The 24724-nt window shown below is 40.5% G+C and overlaps 1 protein-coding gene across 1 annotated transcript in view; it reads right to left on the reverse strand.

The window, feature by feature from the left end:
- Nucleotides 1-23995, reverse strand: part of LOC109929743 (KIAA0947-like (H. sapiens)) — a 38023-nt gene extending 14028 nt beyond the window's left edge. The window contains exons 1-8 of the mRNA XM_048608650.1: nucleotides 23826-23995; nucleotides 13914-13972; nucleotides 12584-12618; nucleotides 10594-10612; nucleotides 9344-9455; nucleotides 8967-9043; nucleotides 8837-8874; nucleotides 5886-5968 (exon numbers count right to left, since the gene is read on the reverse strand). Of these exons, the coding sequence (XP_048464607.1) occupies nucleotides 5886-5968; nucleotides 8837-8874; nucleotides 8967-9043; nucleotides 9344-9455; nucleotides 10594-10612; nucleotides 12584-12618; nucleotides 13914-13972; nucleotides 23826-23924 (522 nt within the window). The 5' untranslated portion in view covers nucleotides 23925-23995. The remainder of the gene's footprint in view (nucleotides 1-5885; nucleotides 5969-8836; nucleotides 8875-8966; nucleotides 9044-9343; nucleotides 9456-10593; nucleotides 10613-12583; nucleotides 12619-13913; nucleotides 13973-23825) is intronic.
- Between the last annotated feature and the right edge of the window lie 729 nt (nucleotides 23996-24724).

A 24724-nucleotide genomic window follows, 5' to 3' on the forward strand; every position in this document is an offset into this window, starting at 1 on the left:
AGGAGGCGGGGGCGAGGGGGAGGGCTGTTTCCAAGGAGGCGGGGGCGAGGGGGAGGGCTGTTTCCAAGGAGGCGGGGGCGAGGGGGAGGGCTGTTTCCAAGGAGGCGGGGGCGAGGGGGAGGGCTGTTTCCAAGGAGGCGGGGGCGAGGGGGAGGGCTGTTTCCAAGGAGGCGGGGGCGAGGGGGAGGGCTGTTTCCAAGGAGGCGGGGGCGAGGGGGAGGGCTGTTTCCAAGGAGGCGGGGGCGAGGGGGAGGGCTGTTTCCAAGGAGGCGGGGGCGAGGGGGAGGGCTGTTTCCAAGGAGGCGGGGGCGAGGGGGAGGGCTGTTTCCAAGGAGGCCAGCTCCACCCCTCTCACTCACTGCAACCTCTCCCCTTGGAATGCACAATCCTCCGCTCCAACCCCAACCTCACCATCAAACCCATGGACAAGGGGGCACATAGTGGTATGGTACACTGACCTCTACATCGCGGAGGTCAGTCAGCAACTCTCTGACACATTCTGCTACCGCCCCCTCGTTTATGACCCCTGATCACTGAACCATCATCTCTCAGATCATCCATAACCTTATCACCTCAGGAAATCTCCCACCTCATCGTTCCCCAACCCTGCATCACCTGTTTCTATCTCCTCCCCAAAATTCAAAAACCTGACTGTCCCAACCAACCCACTGTCTCTGCCTGCTCCTGCCCCACTGAACTCATCTCCGTGTACCTGGACTCTATCTTTTCCCCCTGGTCCAGGAACTCCCCACCTACATTCGGGACACCACCCATGCTCTCTACCTCTTCCAAGATTTCCAATTCCCTGGCCCCCAAAACCTTATCTTCACCATGAACATCCAATCCCTGTACACTTGTATCCCCCAAACAGATGGCCTAAAAGCCTTCCACTTCTTCCTCTCCCACACGCCCAACCAGTCCCCCTCCGCCGACACCCTCATCTGTCTAATGGAACTTGTCCTTACTCTGAACAACTTCTCCTTTAACTCCTCCCACTTCCTATTAACTGAGGGGGTGGCTATGGGCACCTGTATGGGTCCGAGCTATGCCTGCCTCTTTGTAGAATATGTGGAAGAGTCCCTTTTCTGCTGTTGCACCGGCACCATCCCTCACATCTTCCTTCGTTACATTGATGACGGTATCAGCCCTGCCTCGTGCTCCCATGAGGAGCGTGAACAGTTCAGCAACTTTACTAACATGTTTCAGACCAACCTCAAATTCACCTGGACCATCTCCAACACCTCCCTCCTCTTCCTGGACTTCTCCATCTCAGTTTCTGGTAACTGCCTCAACACCGATATCTATTTCAAACCCACCAACTGCCATAGCTACCTGGACTACATCTTCTCTCACCCATCCTCCTGCAAGAACATAATCCCTCACTCCCAATTCCTCCACCTCTGCTGCACCTACTCCCAAGATGGAGTGTTCCACTCCTGAACATCCCAGATGTCCTCCTATTTCAAGTACCACAACTACCCCCCCTCCAATGATCAAAAATGCCCTCAACCACTTTTCTTACATTTCCCACATTTCTGCCCTCAAAGCTCCTCTCCCCAAAAATAAAGACAGAATCCCCCTGGTCCTCACATACCACCCCACCAACCTCCTCTTCCAGCGTATCATTCTCAGCCACTTCCGCCACCTACAATCCGACTCCACAACCAAGAGATATTTCCCTCCCCACCCCTATCTGCCTTTCGTAGGGAACGCTCACTCCATGACTCCCTCATCCATTCCACACTCCCTGCTAACACCACCACACCCGGCACCTTTCCCTACAACCTCAGGAAGTGCTACATCTGCCCCTACACCTCCATCCAAGGCCCAAAACAAACATTCCATATCTGACAGGGGTTCACCTGTACATCCTCCAACCTGGTCTACTGTATCCGTTGCTCCCAATGTGGTCTCCTCTACATCGGTGAGACCAAGCGCAGGCTCAGCGACTGTTTCTGGAGCATCTGTGCTCTGTTCGTAATGAACTGACAACAACGTTCGGTCGCCAACCATTTAAACCCCCCACTCCCTTATGACACATCCAGCCTGGGCCTCCGCCAGTGCCGCAATGACACCGCACGCAAACTGGAGGAGCAACACCTCACATTCCGCCTTGGGAGCCTACAGTCTGATGGTCTGAACGTAGAATTCATCAGTTTTAAAATCTCCCCACCCCTGGCCTCATCCCACATCCAACCCTCCTTCTCAACCCCACCTCCTTGACCTGACACAATCTGTCCATCTTCTTCCCACCTATCTGCCACACCCTTCCCACTGACCAATCCCCACCTCTTGCTACCTGCATTCACCTATCACTATCCCACCCCTCCTCCCTCTATTTCCCAGCTCCCTTCCCCCTTCCCCATTTCTGATGACCCGAAACGTCAACTTTCCTACTCCTGATGCCACCTGACCTGGTGTGTTCCTCCAGCTCCACACTGTGTTGACAAATATCATATGTCCAGGTTTTCTTAAAATCTAGGTTCTAGTTCTAGTTTATTCTTTGCTATAGTTATTACAGTTCACTAGGTCAAAGATTAACAATGGTGTGATTTAGCGATACACTGTTGCTGTTTATTCAGTTGAAGACAGTGTGCAATGAAGACGGCAACTTAGGAACAAAAAAATCAAGAGGGGGGGACAAGTATGAGGGATTTAGCATTATTGTCTATTTTAGAGAGAAAAACCATACCAAATAAAAAATTTACATTCATGCGGTGCCTTTTGTCACGTCAAGATGTTACAATGTGCTTCACAGCCAATGAATTGGTTTTCAAATCATTCAGTTTCAGTAGTTTATGGCACAGGAGGAAGCTATTTGTCCTATCAAGTCAGCTCTCCATGAAACAATCCAGTCAGTCCCATGCCACCACAATATCCCAGACTCTTGCCAGTTTGTTGTTTTCAACGAGCACCCACCATCCTTTTGAGATCATTGATCTGCTTCCACCGCCCTCACAGGAAGCGGGTTTCAGGCCATTACCACTTCCTGCATAAAAATGCTCTCTGTACGCTTCTCCTGTAGTTATTGGCTAAATCTCAAATCAGGGTTCCCCATTCCTGTACATAAGCTTTTGAGAACAGTTTTTCCTTGTCTACTTTATCCAAATCTGTCATAAATCTGTATATAGTCAATCAATCAAATCTCACTTCAATGCCTTTTTCTCCATGGAGAATAATCCTAGCTTCGTTTACCTACTCTTCTGGTTAAAAACCCCCTTCTGAAAAGATTCTGGAGATGACAAGACTGGATGCAATACTCTGGGTATAGTCTGCCTAAGCAGAGCTTCAAAGGTTCAGGATAACTTCCCAGTATTTGAAATCAACGTATCTATTTGTGAATCCTTTAAACCCATATACTTTAATAACCGTATGCCAAATGCATCCTGCTACCTTCAAAGTTCTATTTATATGCATAACTACTGCATCTCCCTGCCATTCCTCTGTTCCTGCTCTCTTAAAATTATGCCATTAAAAGTATGCTCCCTCTCCTTCCCTTCTGTCAGAAAGCATACCTCACAGTCTCTGTATTAAATTCTATCTGCCACTAGTTTGTCCATTCTACTGGTCTACGTCCTACTGCATTTTATAAGTATTTTCCCAACTGCTTGCCACTCTTCCAAGTTTGGTATTCACTGGCAAAACTTGAAATATTTCAATATTTCACTCCCCAAGTCATTTCTGTGTATCAAAAACAGCAGTGCTCTCAGCACTGACGCTTAGAGAACATAACTCTCTAAAGTCACCCATCTATCATGGCTTACTGTTTTCTGCTCTTAAGCCAGTAGTTTTTTAAAAATCTAAATTGACACTGAACTTCTATTCCAAGAGCCACAATTTTGATAATCAACTTCTTACACTGTATTTTATTAAATGCTTTCTTAAAATGCACGTAGACAACATCCATTGCATTCCGTTCATCAACTTGTGTTACTCCTTTAAAAATTTCAGTCAGACAAACATAATTTGCCTTTTTAAATCCACGTACGCACTCCTTAGTTAACTAAACCTCTCCAAGCATGTGTTAACTTTCTCTCTGATTGTTTCTAAACCCTTACTCTCACTGATGTTAAACTAATTAGTACGTTGTTGCTAGAGGGTCGAGAGTCTTTGCGACTGTTTTCCTCGAAAGGCAGTAGGAGCAGTCTTTAAATATTTTTAAGGCAGAGGTAAATTCTTGATAATCAAGGGGTTGAAAAGTTATTAGGGTTAGACAGAAACGTGGAGTAATTAAACCAGCCATGATTTTATTGAATAGTGGATTGGGTTTAAGAGATTGTGTGGGCTACTTCTGGTCTGAGCTTGTACATGCTCTTGAGGTTTTGCACTTTTTTTCACATCACCTGCAAATTTTGAAATCAAAATCCAAGTCATTAACATATATCAGGAAAAGCAAAGTCCTAAAACTGAATCCTGTGGAACTTCACTGCAAAGCTTTAGCTCACAAGTCTGTTGATCCCTCTACTTTTGCCACAGCTACCATTATTTGTCAGATTCCATCTTCTTAGAAAACACCGATATAAAGTACTCAATAAGTATTCAACTTGCCGGCGTGCCTTTTGCCTTTCAAAACACCAACTTCTGTCACTTATTATTTATGTGCCGGTAGATGATTTTTGGGTTCACTTTTATGTTGACTGTCGTCCTGTTCTCATATTTTATTTTTGCCAGTCTTATTTTTCTCTTCAATTCTTTTCACTGTATTTTCTTTACTTCCTTTCCACTATATTCAATGAAATTCCCACTTGAAGTATTTACATCATGCATCCTCTTCTTGTTTCATCATATCATTTCTCTCTCTTATCAAAGAAGCCTAGTTTTGGTTCCATTATCTTTGGTTAGAAACTTCTCATTCCATTGAAATTATCCCTCTCCTAATTTAGCCACTGCACTTTAGATTACTTTGTATTCTTCTACCTTACTATTGAAACCTTATGAGTAAGAAGGATCATTGTATCATGTTCTCCAGACACTTGTCCACTTTATTCAACTAGAAAAAAGTATTGCTGTATCTGGCGCTGCAGCTTGAGGTGGGTTAAGAACAGACTTTATCAAAGAAGTCTTCCTGAAGTCTTCTGTATTCACAGTTGTGATATAGACAAGTTATGAAAACAATTTCTGCACTGGAAGGACTCAGAGACAGTAACAAAATAAATTAGTTGGCACTGGAGGGTGATTGCTGACATCTAAATAAACAGGACCAAAGTAACAGGAGAACTTCCTTACCCTGCTGTTTTTTTTAAAAGATTGTGCCATGGATTTTTTAAATTACATCTGAACAAGCAGGTGAGACCTAGGCGTAATGCATCATCCAAATGAGGACTGCTCAAATTAGCTATGCAAACATTTCAGGACTTGATTTCAGATTTGCTCCAGATAGAATCTCAAGGTCACTCTCCAGAGTGCAAGAAAGCAAGTACTTTGTTGTGACTTCAGTGAGCAGCATAATAGAACGTAAGGGGGTGACTGAGCTTTCCATGATCATAACTTTAGAAATCAAACAACATTTTGTTGAGATTATAAAATGGAGGAGTTTTTTGCATTAATTATTGCCATTTCAATACATTATTTTCATTCCCAAAATATATTTTATGCCCATTTATTATGCCAAAAAATGGAAAATCGAGGCTGATAGTTTGTCATTAATTAGATGATTAACTTAATTTAATCTCAATAACTATTTTCTGTAAGTCTCCTTGTGGATTCTATACGCAAGGGCCTTTTTCTAAAAAAAAAATGTTCTCCCAGTTGCTGGAGCACCCATCACACCCTCAGCTCTCCCGATTATTTTGTCTCTTAAAGCAATGAGTAACACTCTCCACTGGCAGTGCAATTTCTTAAAGCAAGCTACATTTTTCTGGAGCCTAAAAATATTTGAATTGTACCTGAGTTTTCTTTAGATTTCTTTCCAATGTCGTCTTCTCTCTTTTCAATTGCTTTATTTCTGCATTTTGTTTTGCTGTTGTTTCTTCATTAGAAAGAAAAGCACATATTTTATATTGAGTCTAGGGAACAGTAAAATGAGAAATTCCAAACAGTATTCATACTTGCACCAAGTCAGAAGAATGCTTTTGATGATGCATTATTCTACTTAATAAAAAAAGTAATATTCACTTGAAATATTCTTACAGTTGTAAAACCCCAGCAGCTCAAGTAGAAATAAGTGCCTTCTGCTTTGAGCATCTACACTTCAACAAACAACAACTGTCTCCAGTAAATGGTATCTGGCAAAGGGGGAGGGTGCCAGGATTTTTTTTGTTTAAATTGCATCTGCAAATAAAGGTAATTATTTTTATAAAAAAACTACAGACCAAAATTTCCTTGGCCTTGTTTATTTGAGGGCTGGTTTGGGATTTGTAATCGGCCTGCATTGGTTCCAGTTAACGGGGGAACAGTGGGCAAATTTGGTACTTTAGCACAACTGCAGTGTGCAACTACGTGCTACAGAATATGATGCCGCTCAATAGAACGAAGCAGAGCAAAGTACTGGTTGCAAAAACACGAACAAAAACAAAGTTGCTGGAAAAGCTCAGCCGGTCTGGCAGCATCTGTGAAGAAAAAAATCAGCATTAACGTTTCGGGTCCAGTGACCCTTCCTCAGAGCACTAGTTGCCCTGCCAGATAACCTCTTCTCATGTCAAGGAGCTGCAGGAATCCAGCTCCAAGTTTGCAGCTTCTACTCTATTTCCTTTGTCATGCTGCAGATCCATAGGCACTGCCAGGTGCATCCTGTGCGGACAGGTCATAAAGTAACATTTTCTGGACATTCATGAATTCACATAATATTGCCCAAAATAATCCACAAGACTTCCAGACACTTTGCAACAGCATAAATCCTTAAAAATAACTGTAACTGTAATTTGGGTATCTGGCCTTTTAAGGAACATTAGTGGAGGGCCCATCTTGCATTTTTGTGCCTGTCATATGTACGGTAATGGAGGAATATAATGTCTGGACCTGGGTGGTTTAAATTTGTTTGGCTATATGACATCAGGGTAGAGTCAACTGACAGGCTTCTGGCACATGCAAGAGGATCCTTTCTCTAAGGGAACACTGCACTGCCACAAAGAAAGCAGTTGCTGTGTATCACACCTTATCAGAGCAGCATTTGGCCTCATAGCTAGGATACGTTTTTCATCCAGGATATGTTTTCAACAGACTTTTGCAGGGAGCAATTACCAACATAATGGAGTGTTATATTGCAAAATACACAGTTAATAATAACTATGTTTTAAGGTTTAACATGTTGCAACTCCCCACAATTTTTGCAACTTGAGCTATTAGATTATTATAGTTTGGCTCCTGAATGAAAATCAGGGACCTGTTCAGGTGTACCCTACAACTCTGTGGGAAGCTAGGGAAGTGATTGCTGTGCTCCTATCTGAGATATTTCTATCTTCGATAGCCACAGGTAAGGTGCTAGAAGACTGGGAGGTTGGCTAATGGGGTGCCACTAATTAAGAAAGGTGGTAAGGAAAAGCCAGCTAACTATAGACCAGTGAGCCCAACATCAGTGGTGGGCAAGTTGTTGGAGAGAATCCTGAGAGACAGGATTTACATGAATTTGGAAAAGCAAGGACTGATTAGGGATAGTCAACATGGCTTCGTGTGTGGGACTTGTCTCACTAACCTGATTGGGTTTTACGAGGAAGTAACAAAGATGAGGGCAAGGCGGTGAATGTCAACTATATGGACTTCAGTAAGGCATTCAACAAGGTTCCTCATGATAGAGTGGTTAGATAGAGGCTGGTGGTGGAGAGTTGCTTTTCAGACTGGAGGCCAATGACCAGCGGTTTGCCACAAGTATTGGTGCTGGGTCCACTGCTTTTCATCATTTATATAAATGATTTGCATGTGAACAGAGGAGGTATGATTAGTAAGTTTGCAGATTACACCAAAGTTGGAGGCAGAGTGAACAGCGAAGGTGGTTACCTCAGAGTACAATGGGATCTTGATCAGACGGCCCAACGGGCCGAGGAGTGGCAGATGAAATTGAATTTAGATAAATGTGAGGTGCTACATTTTGGAAAGGCAAATCAGGGCAGGACTTCTACGCTTAATGTTAAGGTCCATGGGAGTGTTGCTGAACAAAGAGACCTTGGAGTGCAGGTTCATAGTTCCTTGAAAGTGGAGTCAGAAGTAAATAGGGTAGTGAAGAGGGCATTTGCTATGCTTTCCTTTAGTGGTCAGTGAATTGAGTATAGGAGTTGAGAGGTCATATTGCAGCTGTACAGGACATTGGTTGGGCCGCTATTGGAAAAACTGTGTGCAATTCTGGTCTCCCAGATGTAGGGAGGATGCTGTGAAACTTGATGGGGTTCAGAAAAGATTTACAAGGATGTTGCCAGGGTTGGAGGGTTTGAGCTATAGGGACAGGCTGAATAAGCTGGGGCTATTTTCCCTACAGCTTTGGAAGCTGAGTGGTGACCTTATTACACGAATAGGGTAAACAGACAATGTCTTTTCCCCAGAGTGGGGGGGTGTCCAAAACTAGACAGCATAGGTTTAAGGTGAGAGGGGAAAGATTTAAAAGAGATCTAACAGGCAACTTTTTCATGCAGAAGGTGGTAGGTGTATGGAAGGTGCTGACTGAGGAAGTGGTGGGGGGCTGATACAATTACAACATTTAAAAGGCATCTGGTTGGGTATATGAATAGGAAGGGTTTCGAGCGATACGGACCAAATGCTGGCAAATGGGATTAGCCTTACTGAGGCTATCTGGTCGGCATGGATGAGTTGAAGAGAAGGGTCTGTTTCCATGTTGTATATCTCTATGACTCTGTGACTAAATAAACTTGAAAATGGAACACAGATAGTGCATTTTATGGTTAGTTACCTTCCAGTCTTTTTACCCGACTTTCCAATTTCTTCTTCCTAAAATACAAGGTTAAGAAAAAATATCAAATATAAAATATCATGCAAGGCTAAAACAAAACCACATTAAAAAATGTAAAAGTCTGACTTACGCAGCATCATTTCTTGCCTGTTCTTGCTGTAATTCATTGAACTCTAAATGGGTCTGTTGGTACATCTTGATGGAACTCTACCAAGAAAACCAACAGTGACAGAAGTGCATTAGATATCTCAAAATGTTTTGTTTCTTAAATGGGGGAAAACGGAAAAGTCTCTGATGATAAATAGATTTCAATTTCATGTTTTATAAACAAGATTTGCTTTCATAGACAGGTTAACTGCATTAAAATAAGGGTAAACACAATCTCTCAAACATCTTATACATATAAAACCAATGAGGTTGAGTCATTAGCACGTACTTGAGGAAAAAAAAAGTGCCATTGGACATTTCTACGTTATTGTCAAAAGGCAGTTTCAAAGAGCATATTACCCTCTTTTCTTCCAGTTCCACCCTCATGGCATCCATTTCTTCCTTGCATTTTTCCAGAGGTGCAAATTTCTGCAACAACTCATCCAGTTGATCTCGAAGTGTTTTACAATCCCTGCAGTCAAGTAACATTAAAAAAAAGCAACATTTAGACGGAAGCTTTTGAGAATGGGATGAAACCAGACTGTGAATAAAAAAAAAACCAGGACTGTGATTTAACTGCAGTCACCTGTAATACTCCAATTTGGATGCAAGACTATATTGAATGGAGCAATACTAAAGTTTCCTTTGAAAAGCAGAATACTGCAGATGCTGGATGTCTGAAATTTTTTAAAAAATGCTGGAAAATGCAACCAATAGTAGCATCCGTGTAGAGACAGAAACAGAGTTAATGTTCTTAATGAAAAGGGTGTAGACCCGAAATGTGAACTCTGCTTCTCTGTCTACACGAATGCTGGCTAATTGGATTTTCTTTAAGCATTTTCTGTCCCTTTTTTTCAAGTTCTTTTTTTTATTCTGAGTTAGCTGGACAGACTTAGGAAGGGTATAATTGAGCATTACGTGGGGATGTGAAGATGACAGAAGTTCTCACTCCTGTTGCATATTCAGTAATCTCCATAGGAACATGTGAGTAAATTACCTTAGGCAGAGGAGTGACAAATTAGATTCAATGATTAAGTTGCTCACTGTCAAAGAGTCTGCCAATATACTGTATGGGTTCATTCAATTATAACCGCTTGTGTTAGACACTGAAGTGCACCAATGAACAGAGAATTACCAAGAACAGTCAGCATCTGCATAAGTGTAAGAGGGCCATAAAATCTGGCAAAGACTCTTCTTTTTACCTAATATATTTTTATATATTAGTATATTTTTATATATTTTTATAATATATTTTTATAACAAGTTTCCCAATCCTCAGGTCAGATTACTTACATGATCACATTTCATGAAATTAAAAAAATGAAATTAAAACAGGCAAATAATAACTCGATGTGATTCCACTTCCTTTCAGAACTCAAATGAAGAAATGTTCGCACTAATGATAAGGTGCTCAGTCTGTTGATTTAGACTTTAAATTGTTGGGAGGTTAAAAACGTTTCGTTCGTCTCCGAACTGCAGTAGATGAATGAACAGAAATGCTTAAAAATTATTCATAATTAAGTCATGCAGAAAATAAAACTACAAATCAATCCCTCTTAACTCTGAAACATCACATTAAATAAGAGCAGAAAGATAAAATGTTGTCTCACCTTTCTGTTTTTTGAAGTTGTAATAACTTGTTAAGGAAAACAAGGGTAAATCTTTTAAATACACTAAGTTGGTTGGAAAGAAAGTGGTGAGTGCTAAAATCAGTGAACATCGATGTTATACAGCATTTTTATTAAATGCTGATCTCCTTCTCATGAATTATTTGACATATCACAAAGACTGACATGCTGGATTTATTTTGCACCATATTTAACATTATTTTCAACAATATGTGAATATTGTGCTGGTAATGTATTTCAAAGTGAAACAAAAGGTAAAGTTTCTGCTTTGAGTGCATATTGCATCCAAACTTTAAGCCATTTTGAAGACAGACTTCTTACCATCACCCCCCAGTGTTTTCATGCAAACTTATTTACATATTGGTAGATTTTGTGTTTGCCATGAATTATTGTAACTGGACAGTATGTTATACTTTTCATAATTTGCTTTAAAAGGTTTTCTTCAAACAGTTAAATGTGGCAACTTGGTTGAATTTGATTATGAAAATAGATTCAACAAAAAAAATTTGATCATAATGTGAATCCACCATTTTTAATAACCCAATACTAAATTACTTAAATTCAATTCAGTGGTGACTAATTCACCTGGGGCATGACCAATATAGTGGGCTGGCTGCCGTCCAGCACAAATCTTTAAACCAGCACGAAGACTCCAGAACTACACTGAATGCAAATTACACATGAAGTTTGCCAGTCTTTTATATCAGTTGCAACAAATTTCATCAAAACAAAGAGAGCATTTAACTGGAAACTCCAGTCTCTATCTTTCCAAAGTGTCCTCAATTTTTCAGAAGTTATTTTTATTTGATATACTACCATAGCAAGTGAGAATGCTACACTAAAAGAACACACTGTTGAATCAGAATTTGAAAAGTTCCAAAGCATAAATATTGGTAGTGAAAAATGACTGATAATTAGATAGTTCCAGTGACCAAAAATACAAAATGGGGTTCTAGCCTGTTATTGCTTATACAAATAATTACGAAATTCAACCAAGTTAAGGGGAAGAAAAAGAGTCACTCTCAGACTTCCATTGCATAGGAAGCTACCATTTCACCTTCGGCACCAGCGGAAGGTATTCACTTACTTCCATTTGCCCTTGTCTAAAATACATATTTCCTTTTGAGAAACTATCCTGAATCTCAATTTCTGTCAAGGTTCCCAATGTCCCTCTAAAAAAAATCTAAGTTTGCCATTTTGAAGATGACCTTAAAAGCTGTCAATTCTATCAATGTAACCAGAAACACATTAAGAGTAGCTTTAAAAGCAAGTTGTGCCAAGTGAAGCTAAATAGTAGTCTCATAGATAAAGCGCAGAACATGTTCTGGGTTACCGTTTACTGTGGTGCTCCTGTAATTGGAAGAAGACAGCAGCTCATCATCCGCTATAACACAACATGTTTATCAAAGTGATATATCACAACCGACAATCGATATTTTGAATTGTTTATCTACATTCCAAAACCTAAGAGGCAAGAAATTACATCCTTCCATCCCCAAATCTCCAAATTTCAGTTCTCTACACAATAACCTATTTTTGCTCAATCTCCCACAGTAGAATTTCAGCATTTAAAGGTTCAATTACGACATTCTGTTTATTCTTCACTGCTCAAAATCTAATAGGAGAAGCTTCCTTACTCAGAGAAATGAGACAGGGACATTCACGAGTTGAGGCGATAGCAAAGATTAAGGGAAGCTAGATAAATAAATAAGAGATTAAAAAGCCCAGAAGATTAAACAGAACAGAAGGAAGCTCAATTGGTGTTTGCCTTTCACTCTCAATTCAACCTGATTTTCCTCTCTGCATTGTCCCTGTCATACGACATCCAGAAGTAAACAATAAATCTTATCAAGCGTCAAGTTTTCTAAGAAAGAGGCAACAGAAAATGGGAATTTAAGTTTCTGTAGTAATTTTATAAATCAAAGAGCACCAATGGGTATAGTCTGCTTTATCTTGTATGAATAAAGGATATCATCACATTTTTTCTGGTATTCTGTCAGAACATGGCTGGAAAGAGAAAAGCAACATCATAATGTTATAAAAAATGTTTTGACTAGGCTTTCATCAAGATCAATATTTGCATTTATGTGGTGCATTTAATCTAGTAAAATATATGCGGTTGCTTCAGAGAAATGTTAACATTAAAATTTGACAATCACAAAGAGATACTGGGCCAAATGGCTGAAAGCCTGGATAAAATATTTCAGAACTTAAGGATTTGACAGTTAAAACTGTGTGGCCATGCACAATGGACTAGATAAAATCAGAAATGCAACAAAGACAAAAATTAAAAAAGCTCAAGGATCAGAATTTTTAAATTGAGTCACTGCAGGATTAGAAGTAAATGTAGTTTGGCGAGTATAGCGTTGAAGGGTTAACATAACATAACTGATACAGTTTTAGCATAATTCAAATTGATGCAGAGTGAAAGAGGGACAGTAGCCAAAGGTGTGCTTAAATAGTTGCGTAGAAACAATGAAGACCTGGTAAATATACTAGCGGATGAGTCAAGGATAGTCATATGCCATTAAGAGAGGTGAAAGTAGGAGCTCTTGATGCTTTATTGCATATGATCTGGTGCTCATCTCTGTGTCAAATGTATCAAATTATACTGCACCGTTTCTGCCTTAGACTGTTGTCAAGGACTGATACGAGTTGGCAGCTAGGGAAACAAATCTGTGGCGAGAACCAAAGACAATGGCTTCAGTTTTTAGCAGGAAATTTAGGAGCATTTTTAGGAGGAAATCTCTGCTCATCTAGTAACTGGATACTGGACGAGCTGTGTGACAATTCAAAAAAGAGTGAAGGGGTCAAGAGAAGTGGTGGCAATTTAGAGTTGGATGTCATCAACATAGACATGAAACCTGATCTTTTTGTCTTGAGATCAGTGAGTCAGCGTTTAGATAATAAATAGGAGGGGCAATAAGGATAGATCCTTAGGAGTCTGGATATGCAATGGTGTGGGAGCTAGAAGCTGCAGAACATTTTTCTGGCTATAAATGGATTGATAAAAGTGGAATCAAAAAGGTGGGCAACAAATGAGAGGCATTGGAAGAGGATAGGGTAGTCAACCCTGTCAAAGGCAACAGACATGTTAATAGGATGTATGATAGTTTACTATGATTGCAGCCATGTTTGATCAGGGCTAACAACTGTCTGACATGTGGTGTTGGTCACAAATTTGTCAACGTGGAAACATATGTTTGAAATTTGGCAGGATTTTAAAGAACTGATAAGATTTCCTGAGAACAAAGTCACAGCAAAACACATTGACTAATAACAAATCAGACTGAAATACTTACTCTGTATCAATGATTTTTTGTTTCAGTGCTATTAATGCAGTTACATATTCATTTAAATTCTGAAAGGATAAACAAAAGTTAAGAAAAAATTGTAGAAAATATAGAAAGGCATTTTAACTCTATAAACTATCTTCCTTTTGTCATATAAATGCAATCAATTTCAGTGTTACTTTAGTCTAATTTACTCAATTATGTCCTTTTTCCAGCAATAAACCTGTATTTCACCATTTGCAATCTGGTTACAGACTCAAGCATGATTTTTCAGGATTAAACAATGTATCTACCACTGATATTTGTGAAAAAATATCAAAATTTGTAAACCTGGCTGCATTTACAGTTCATTACTGTATACAGAATTTTAAAATGATACTAAGCACTAAGTTCAACACCAATCTTCAGTTTGCCCTTGCTGGAAAAAAGGTCAGGACTGCAACTCCATTGCTGCTGTCTCGTGAGCTCCGTTGGAAAAATGTACATTTGTAAACACCAGGTAAAGGGGAATCCACTGTGTTTCACTTCTATACATAGTTACCCTGACTGCAGGCCCTCAGTCTGGGATCAGGCGTGAAAAATGGCCACTTTAGAGTGTTTAGCCATTGTAGAACTGTAAAAGGTGACAGTAAAGTAACCACAGTCCTACTGGATCAGAGAGAGACGACTGGTGGTGGTTTAAGAGCTTGAGAAGGAGAGTCCTTCATGGTAAGCTCAATCATTGTGGGGATCGAACCACACTGTTGGCATCACTCTGCACCACAAACAGGCAGTCCAGTCAACTGAATTAACTGATCCCCTGTAAAAACTGGAAATACTTAGCAGATTTGATAACATAATGGTGACAGAGCACAGTCATGTCAATTTCTACCTCCATAGATGCTACGTGATCAGCTGAGTTTTTCCAGTTTTTCCCTAAAATAAAGTGCTAGACAGTCCCAAAAGTACTTTTGTATTAAAATTACAGTAGTAAAATGACTCTTGATATCAGTGTAGGGTGCCTACAGCACTATATTGCTGTGCATAAGCTAACAACTACAGAACGTTCCTGGGGCTTTTTGTACTTTAGGGTAAATTAATTTCAGACATTGTCATTCCTTGAGGGCTCACGTTCGCATTAATTATACTAAAACAAAAGTAGTAAATATTGAATAAAGCTTCTTCTGGCTCAGCAGAAATACAAGATGGAAGACTAAAGTGAATAAACATCTCAGGCTGCAATTATAGTATGTGAACACATGCAAAACTAATTGTGCATTATAAGGTAAACTTCCTATTAACAATAGGATGCGTAATTGCTATTAGTCAAAAGAAGTGGTTCTATGAAAAACTGTATAGCATAAGTTGTACCTTCCGTCCCATCATAGATGCTTTTGATATTCCTCATCAATGTTAATCACCAGCACTTCACCTTGGTGCTGGCTATTTAAGCCAGATCCCTCAAGTGAGAAATGGAAATATTTAGGTACTTAATGTTGGCAATGCAATTGTACTGAGGTCTAACACTCATATTTTGTGAAATGTTGCTACTTAAGTTATACAAGAATCTTTAGCAAGCACATGAATTCTAGACATGTCAGCAACTGAAAAGAAGCTGCCAACATTGAATTGAAGACCAGAGTAAAATTATCATTAGTGCAGAACCTATTGGAATCCAATGACACCAAACTGCAAGTGGAGAGTATAATGTCCATTGATACGGTGAACAACAACGTGGGCCTTCTACTGATCAGGAAAGCGATTGCCTTAGCATGGAAACATTTTAGAGGGGCCAAAGGCTAATGAAAGAAAACACAGGAGGATGTCTGAATATATGGTGAACTCAAAACACAGAGCTACATATCAGTTATATGTGCATAGTGTAATGTCTAGATTCAAGTCAAAAAGAAAACATTTATATGAGCAGCAATACTATATACATTAAGGGAGGAGGGCAAAATCAGAAAAACTGGACACAAATTTAACGGGCACTTCAGTACTGAGAAAATGCTGAACAGTCAGAGTCATTGTGATTTGAGAAATATATTAAGCTGGAGCTGTCATAATCTTTCAAGTAGACTAGAGTAACTTATATACATATCCATCAGAGTTCAGCTTACTTTATCCTTCATGATACTGTGATACTACGATACTACAAATCAGTGAATTTACTCTTGATTATTTTCTCACTTCTCTTATTTGTTTTCAAGCTTCAGTTATTATGACTAAACTCAACACAGGTGCTGTAACTAAAAGAGCACTTGTGCAAACAAACCTGAATGACATAATTTTTGTAATGAACTTATAAAGCAATGCTTAAATTTAGTATGAAGGCTATACAAAACTGCACCAGTTTTAAGCCTCTCCAAGTCAGCCAGTCCACCTTGACAAGTAGCTAACCCAATGCAACAATCCATAACATTATAAAATACAGGGAAAGTACAGGCATGTCAAGGGTGTGCTTGCTAAAATTATATGATACAATGAAACTCCTTTAAACGTGACATTTCTGAAGTAGTTGCTGTTGTATTGGCAGCAAACTCATGTACAGCAAGGTTCCACAGAGCTGAAAGAAATGACCAGATTATCTGTGTTCTCACTGGCGACATCAGTTTACGGACAACATCAGTTAGGAAACTTGGAAGAATTCTCTGGCTATTTGTCAAAATTGTGCCAAATGATCTTTCACGTCCACCCAAGACAACAAATGGGGACTTGGTTTAACACTACACCTCCAACAGTACAGTGCTCTCTCAGCACTACAGCGGAATGTACATGCTGATAAGGTGGGACAGAGACATGAGAGTTGTACAGCACAGAAACAGACCCTTCGATCCAACTTGTCTGTGCCACCCAGACATCCCAATCTGATCTAGTCCCATTTGCCAGCATTTGGCCCATATCCCTCTAATTCTTCCTGTTTATTGGCCCATCTAGATGCCTTTTAAATGTTGCAACCGTACCAGCCTCCACCACTTTCTCTGGCAGTTGTTCCATACACACACCAGCCTCTGCATTAAAAAGTTGCCCCTTAGGTCCTTTTTAAATCTTTCCCCTCTCACTTTAATCTATGCCCATTAGTTTTGGACTCCGCCACCCTAGGAAAAGACCTTGGCTATTCACCTTATCCATGCCCCTCGTGATTTTATAAACCTCTAGGAGGTAAACCCTCAGCCTCGGATGCTCCAGGGAAAAATGCCCCATCTTATTCAGCATCTCCTAGTAAATCTTTTCTGCACCCTTTCAAGTTTAACAACATCCTTCCTAATAGAAGGGTGATCATGATTGTAAGCAATGTTCTAAAAGTGGCCCCACAAATGTTCTGTACAGCCACAAAATGGCATGCCAACTCCTATACGCAATGTTCTGACCAATGAAGGCAAGTGTGCCAAACACCCTCTTCACTACCCTGTCTACCTGCGACTCTACTTTCAAGGAACTATGAATCTGCTCCCCTAGGTCTCTTTGCTCGGCAACACTTGCCAGGGCCCTACTATTAACTGTCCAAGTCCTGCCCTGATTTGCCTTACCTTTATTGCTGGAAAAATGCAAATCTCACATTTATCCAAAACTCCACCTGCCATTCCTCAGCCCATTGGCCCATCTGATCAAGGTCCCAAAATACTCTGAGATAATCTTCTTCTCTGTCCATTACACCATCAACATTGGTGTCATCTGCAAACTTACTAACCATACCTCCCAAGTTCACATCCAAATCATTAATGTAAATGACAAAAAGCAGTGGACCCAGCACTGATCCTTGTGGCACACCACTGGTCACAGGCCTCCAGTCCAAAAAGCAACTCTCTACCACCACTCTCTGTCTCCTACCTTCAAGCCAATTTTGTATTCAATGGCTAGCTCCCCCGGATCCCATGTGCTCTAATCTTAGGAACCACAAACCCCTGACTCAGGTTAGTTACATCGCTATGCACATTGGCTGATCTTGACTGGGAATGGCCGAGCATAAAATGCTGATATTTCCAAGATTTACTTGCATGGAAACTCTGCATTTCAATAATTTGCAAGAAACAATATAAAGTAAAATTTTCACTAACAGGCAGTGTAACAACCAGAATGAACCACAAAACAGAATCTTCAATCTCCCTTTGAGAAAACCAATGAATACAGTAATTCTAAGTACTTTATGCAAATTATTTCTCCTTGAATACTATATAAATCCAATGGAATAAATGATTTCCTGTCCCACGCTTAACTGAACAAATATTGTTTGAAAGAGAAATGTTGAAAACCAACACTAACCAGGGAGATTTGTAGTCTTTGTTATGGTTCGATGACACTGCACTCGGATTACCTCCTGGCTACTAAAACTCCCCATTTTGAATAAGGTTTAAAAGTCGTACATCCAATTATTTTGTCTCTTATTTTTTCTATCATCTTTGAACGTTTTTGTTAAACTTCCCAAGGCTGGTTCACCATCACCACTCTTACTCTTGCCCTCACCTCTGTTCTTTATATTTTCTAATCAACCTGCTCAGAGTTGTTGTTAAATGATACTACCACTGCACCCTCCGATCGTAGCTTAGCCTTGTGTTGGTTCCTCAACTAATCTGCTCCTGGCTGCTGTTGCTGCACTTGAGTCCTACGCTCCATCTTGTGGCAGAGATTGGTTGGTGCACATAATTCTGGCCAGCTGATATCTGCACTGATCAAATTTTGCCACTAGATGGAGCTTGGTCAATCTAAAAGTACAGTGCTGTAGATGAGTTAACGCAGTGTGGAGCTGGATGAACACTGCAGATCAGGCAGCATCAGAGGCGCAGGAAAGCTGACGTTTCGGGTCGGGACCCTTCTTCAGAAATGGGGGAGCGGGAAGGGAGCTCTGAAATAAAGAGAGAGAGGACGGGTGGGGCTGGGGAAGGTAGATGGGATGGTGATAGGTGAGTGCAGGTCGGCAGTAGTGGGGATTGGTCAGTGAGGTGGGAGAGAAGATGAACATTTGTGTCCTCCAGTGTCACAATGACACCACCCGGAAACTGGAGGAGCAGCACCTCATATTCCGCCTTGGGAGCCTACAACCCAGTGGTTTCAATGTGGACTTTACCAGTTTCAAAATCTCCCCAACCCCCACCGGCCTCAGCCCATGACCAACCCTCCCTCTTATCCCCGCCTCCTTGACATGTCCTTCTTCTCCCCGACCTATCCGCCCCTCCCACCTCACTGACCAATCCCCACCACTGCCTACCTGCACTCACCTATCACCATCCCATCTACCTTCCCCTTCCCCAGCCCCACCCCTCCTCTCTATTTATTTCAGAGCTCCCTTCCCCCTTCCCCCTTCCCCATTTCTGAAGAAGGGTCCCAAACCAAAACATCAGCTTTCCTGCTCCTCTGATGCTGCCTGAACTGCTGTTTTCCTCCAGCTCCACACTGTGTTTTCTCTGACTCCAGCACTGGCAGTTCTAACTATCTCTGAGTGCTGTAGATGAGTAACTCTTTTGAACCGTGACAACTTGTTGCACTGTATACAGTAATTTGTGTATAGAAATGTATTTAATTTTGCACATTACTTCAGCTAGGATTGTACAATACTGCACATTTTTGGCACAGGACTTCAAAGTCACTGACCAGGCAAGAAAGATCTAAAGTAACCTACCCGAGATCAGATGCTCATTAGAAAGTGGGATCTGACTAATCAAGATGTTGCTATAGAGAATGCACCGGAAAGTAATCACAAACTTGTGTTTAAATTTTTAAAAAAGGTAACTCAACTTTAGTTTTGACAATGCCATGGAGAACGCACCAACAAACAGAGTTTTCCAATTAAAACTGAAAATGTGCTATGTCTGGACAAGTTCCTTTTGCCTGCAGGGAACCAAGAACTGGTAATGAATACATTAAGTTTCTAATAAATATCAATAAGCAATAGTGCAAGCTTGACTGATCATCCTAAATTGGTTATTAGCCTGGTTCTTGGCACATGCGGGATTATTCATTTCATGCTGTATAATCACAGAATCAAATTTAATGGCTGGATGCTATGTTCTGAAGTTTGCAAACACAGGCTGATTGAGTATGATCAGAACTTTACCAACTACGAACAACTGAAGGGATAAGCTATTCAATATGATCCACCAGTCATTGGGATGTGTTTTACTTACCTGGAATCACCTGGTGCTGAAATTCATGTACCATATTACTAAGTTGTGTGGTGGTTAAAAAAAAAGTGCCAAGTTTACCTCAAGTTACCATAAGGGAATAAGGTGTCCCATAAATTTCAGCAATTGGTGAAGCTAGCCATTACAGATATTTTCCAAACAACCTGTTCAAAGAGGTTATTACACACCTCTGGAACAAGTGGGAAAGCTAGCCTTTACACGCTGCTACTATGCAGTAATATCAGGATGCCTTTATCGAGCCAAAAAGATATTTCAGCTAGCACACAAATTAGTCATGTAGTATATGAATTTCAGTGGCAGTATAATGCCAAGTACGTAAGTCAAAGATCCCAATGACTGGTTGGTTACATCAAACAGCACATCTCTTTGGGATGTCTCTGTGTGGTACAAGACATTAACAGCATCCCAAAAACACTCAAGGGGCCCACACCAGGAGAAAAAACAAACATAATAATGTTCGCTACAGAAAAATACTAGGAAATCTAATAGGGCCCTGATGGGTTACACACTAGAATATTAAAGGAAGCAGCTACAAAGATAGTGGACACAATGGTAGTAATCTTCCAAGAATCCTTAGGTTCGGGGAAAGTCCCACAGGATTGGAAAGCTGCCAATGCAACACCTCTAAAGAAGACAAAAACATCAAATAACTATAGGCCAGTCAACTTAATATGCCATTGGGAAAATGTTACAGTCCATTATAAGGAATGTAATGGCAGAGCATTTAAAAACACATCATAAAATCAAGCAAAGACAAACAAGTACTATTTTAGCATGGATACAGGATTGGCTAATTAATAAAAGCCAGATAGCTGGGATAAAGAGCATTTTCAGAATGGCAACCTGAAACTAGTAGAGTACCACAGGGATTGGTGTTAGGATGTAATTATTTACAACATATATTAATGACTTAGTTGAACGAAGTGAATGCACTGTTGCCAAGTTTGTGGATGACTCAAAATATGTGCAACGTCTTGTAATAAGGATAACACAGACTACAGAGGGATTATAGACAGATTAAAAGAATTGTCAAAAACGTGGTAGCTGGAACATTAGACGGGAAAATGAGATTACGCATGTTGCCAAGAAGAATAGAACAGCTAAATAGTTTTAAAATGGGGAAAGCAGCAGAAAATTGCAGCACAGAGAGATTTGGGGCCCCTGTGCATAAATCACAAAAAACCTCGCAGCGAAGTTCATTCAATAAGGGAAGACAAATGGACCTTTTGCCTTCATTTCGAAGGGAATGGAGGGTAAAAATAGGAAGTCTTGTTACAACTATAAGGAATAGATCAGGCCACACCAGGAATACTGTGAATAGTTTGGTCCCCGATCTAGGCAAAACTATACTGGCATTGGTGGCGATCTAGACATGGTTTACTAGCTAGATCCTGTGTCTAAAGTGACCTTCCTATGAGGAACAGTGGAGTAGGTTGGGCTTGTACTCATTTAAGTTTACAGCAATGAGACGAGCCTTCATTGAAACATGTAGAGGTTCTTAGGGGACTTGACAGGCAGATGTAGAGGGGATGTTTCACCTGGTGGGAAAGTCTGTGACCAGAGGGCATAATCTCAGAGCAAGTGGTCACTCATTTAAGACAGAGGGGAGAATGATTTGTTTTCTCCCAGACAGTAGTCAACCTACACAATTCTTTACTGCAGAAAGCTGTAGTGGCTGGGTAGTTACATATACTCAAGAATGAGACAGACATTTTAAATCAGCAAGGGCCTCAAGGGTTTCAGTGATCAAGCAGGAAAGTGGAGTTGAGGACTATCAGATCAGCCATGATCTTAGAGAATGGCAGAGCAGACCTGACATGCTGAATGGACTACTTCTGCTCCTACATCGTACTGTCTTAAGACAGTTCCAACCTTTTACCATTCTCACTGTCACTGAGTTAAAACCTGGAACTCCAATCTTCAAAGCACTGTTGGTATACCTCCGCCATGTGGACTGCAGCGATTCAAGGAAGCAGCCAATACTATCTTCAAAAAAATGGGCAACAAATGCTGACAATTCTACTGATGATCACACCCATATATAAATTTATAAACAAACTCTGGTACAAATATGATGCACTCCTTCCAAAATCCTCCTTAAAACATCTTTAAAATGTTCTCCTTAAGGTGTGGTATCCAGAACTGCTCACAATGCTACAAGTCTGGTTTAATCAGGGCTTTGTAGGGCTGAAGCCCCTTTTCCTATGAGATGTAACAATCACTGTTCTCAATTTAAGATAACTTTTATTTGTTTTAGTTTTGCACTAATATCAATGCAATGTTAACTTTTACAAAAAAGCAAAGCATATAGAATTTCAGGCATAAATTATTCAGGGATTCCAGTTATTTCTAACATGAGACACAATCTAAAAAATTTCATAGACGTTGAATTTTAAGTTAAACAGTACTTTTTCAAAGATAAACAGTTATAAGAGGATATTAAGATACAGCTCTAGAAACTGATAATTAGTTTCACATACTTCTTTGTTTACAGAGAGTCAAGTTAAACACTTTACCCTTGGATACATAGATTACCAGGAAATACACAAAACAGTATAAATGCCATCTTTTGAATTATATGGCTTGTAGATCTAAAAAACATGGAATTTAAAATGGCAATTATATTTATTTTTAAAAAATCCAGTGCAAAGGATGCACGAAGTATAGAAACCAAAACAATGCAGCATACAGAAAAATTTAATTGTCTGTACTATTATCTTCTTCCCTTTGAATCATAATCTTATACGGTAACATAATCCGTATACTGTGTATACTGTAAAGCTCTATGACAATGCAGTTACCATTTAATGTTAAATTGTTCTTTATTGCAATCTATATTTTATCATAAGAAAACGGTCATTCTCTGTTGCGTCAGAATCTAAAATTCAAGTCCTACACTAGGAACCCGAACACAAAGAAAGATGACACTTCCATGCTTCACAGTTGGAAGTGCCATCTTTTGAATGAGATGGTTAAAGTGAACCTCAGTGTCTCTCTGAGGTGATTATGGAAGATCGTACAGCATAATTCAAAACCAAGTGCTAAGTGCTCTTGGGTGCCTGGGTCAACACTTTACGCTTCAATGGTCATCACAAAAATTGATGATCTGGCCATGACTATATTTCTATTTATCAGACCTTGCAGTGCACTAATTGTATGTCACTTTTCCTTCATGACTGCACTGCAACGACTTCATTGATAGTAAAGCATTTCAAGACATCAAGAAAGAGAACACAGACATCCAAACCTCGATACAACACACAATATCACCTGCACTTGTCTTGAATTTCATGGCTCAGTTTCCACAAAAATGCAGTCTTCTTGTTTATAATCCAATGGCTGCAATTACAAGCCACCATTCTACTATATTGCAAGGCTCGCCGAAAACCTGTCACTCCCTATTTGCATTATAATCCAATGCTTTATAATAATTTATTTCCCTAAATTCTGATCAAATAACATATTAATCGACAACAGTATTGCAATGAGTTATTATTATAATATGTGTTCTTCCTATTTCATCCCTTTGTTCTCTATGTTATAATTCACTGCTCTATTTTAATTTGGCGGTCTATATAACACATTACTCCTACTTCAATCAAATGGTCCACTTTTAATCTAATAAACTTTATTTTCCCCAGCATCATAATCCAGTGATCTCCATAAGCATTGCTTTATTTCAATGCATTAATCCTGACGCCCATACACCGCCCTCTTGCTCGCTATTATTTGTTGCTCTCTGGTTCCATCCATTGCTCCAATGTTATCGATTCGGAATCACGCACATTGACCGCATGTTTACCTGCTGCAAGGTGTCGCAGTTCACACAGGAAGCTGAGCCCGCGGTCACAGCATCCGCCGCCACCTCAGCCGCCTGTGAACGGGATTCTCCGGGCATCATGTTCCCAGGGAGCGGCTACACTCGGCGCTGAAGCTCACTCCCCACTCGGGCCCCACAACGACGCCATACCCGAGTCGCACAACCGATGACGCGGAGCTACGCGACACGGCCAGGCCGGACCCCAGGGCGGGAGGCCGCCGAACTTACAAGCGACCTTCAACAAACACACAACCAGATAGCATTCAGCCACCACATGTCGTCAGAGAAGACAGGACAGCTCACCCACCTGGCCGTCATTCAGATAGAAAATAAAGGCAGGAATACGGTATATCAAATGTGGCAGCTGCTTAGACAGCATCAAGCATCCGGTCAGGACCCCGTTCCTGAATCAGAACTTAATTACTCCAAATCAGAGTTACTCCAGTTTCAGGATCAGAATTACTCCAGATCAGAGTTGCTCCAAATCAGAGTTACTCTAGTTTCAGGATCAGAGTTACTCCAAATCAGAGTTAGTCCAGTTTCAGGATCAGAATTACTCCAGATTCAGCATCAGAATTACTCCAGATCAGAGTTACTCCAGTTTCAGGATCAGAATTATTCCAGTTCTGAATTACTCCAAATCAGAGTTACTCCAGTTTCAGGATCAGAGTTACTCCAAATCAGAGTTACTCCAGTTTCAGGATCAGAATTACTCCATATTCTGCAACAGAATTACTGCAGATCAGAGTTACTCCAGTTTCAGGATCAGGATTACTCCAGCTCAGAATTACTCCAGTTTCAGGATCAGAATTACTCCAGATCAGAATTACTCAGTTTCAGGATCAGAATTATTCCAGATCAAAATTACCCCAAAATCAGCG

This window comes from Rhincodon typus, chromosome 2 (genome assembly GCF_021869965.1).
Source record: "Rhincodon typus isolate 14 chromosome 2, sRhiTyp1.1, whole genome shotgun sequence".
In the NCBI taxonomy this organism is placed as follows: Eukaryota; Metazoa; Chordata; class Chondrichthyes; order Orectolobiformes; family Rhincodontidae; genus Rhincodon; species Rhincodon typus.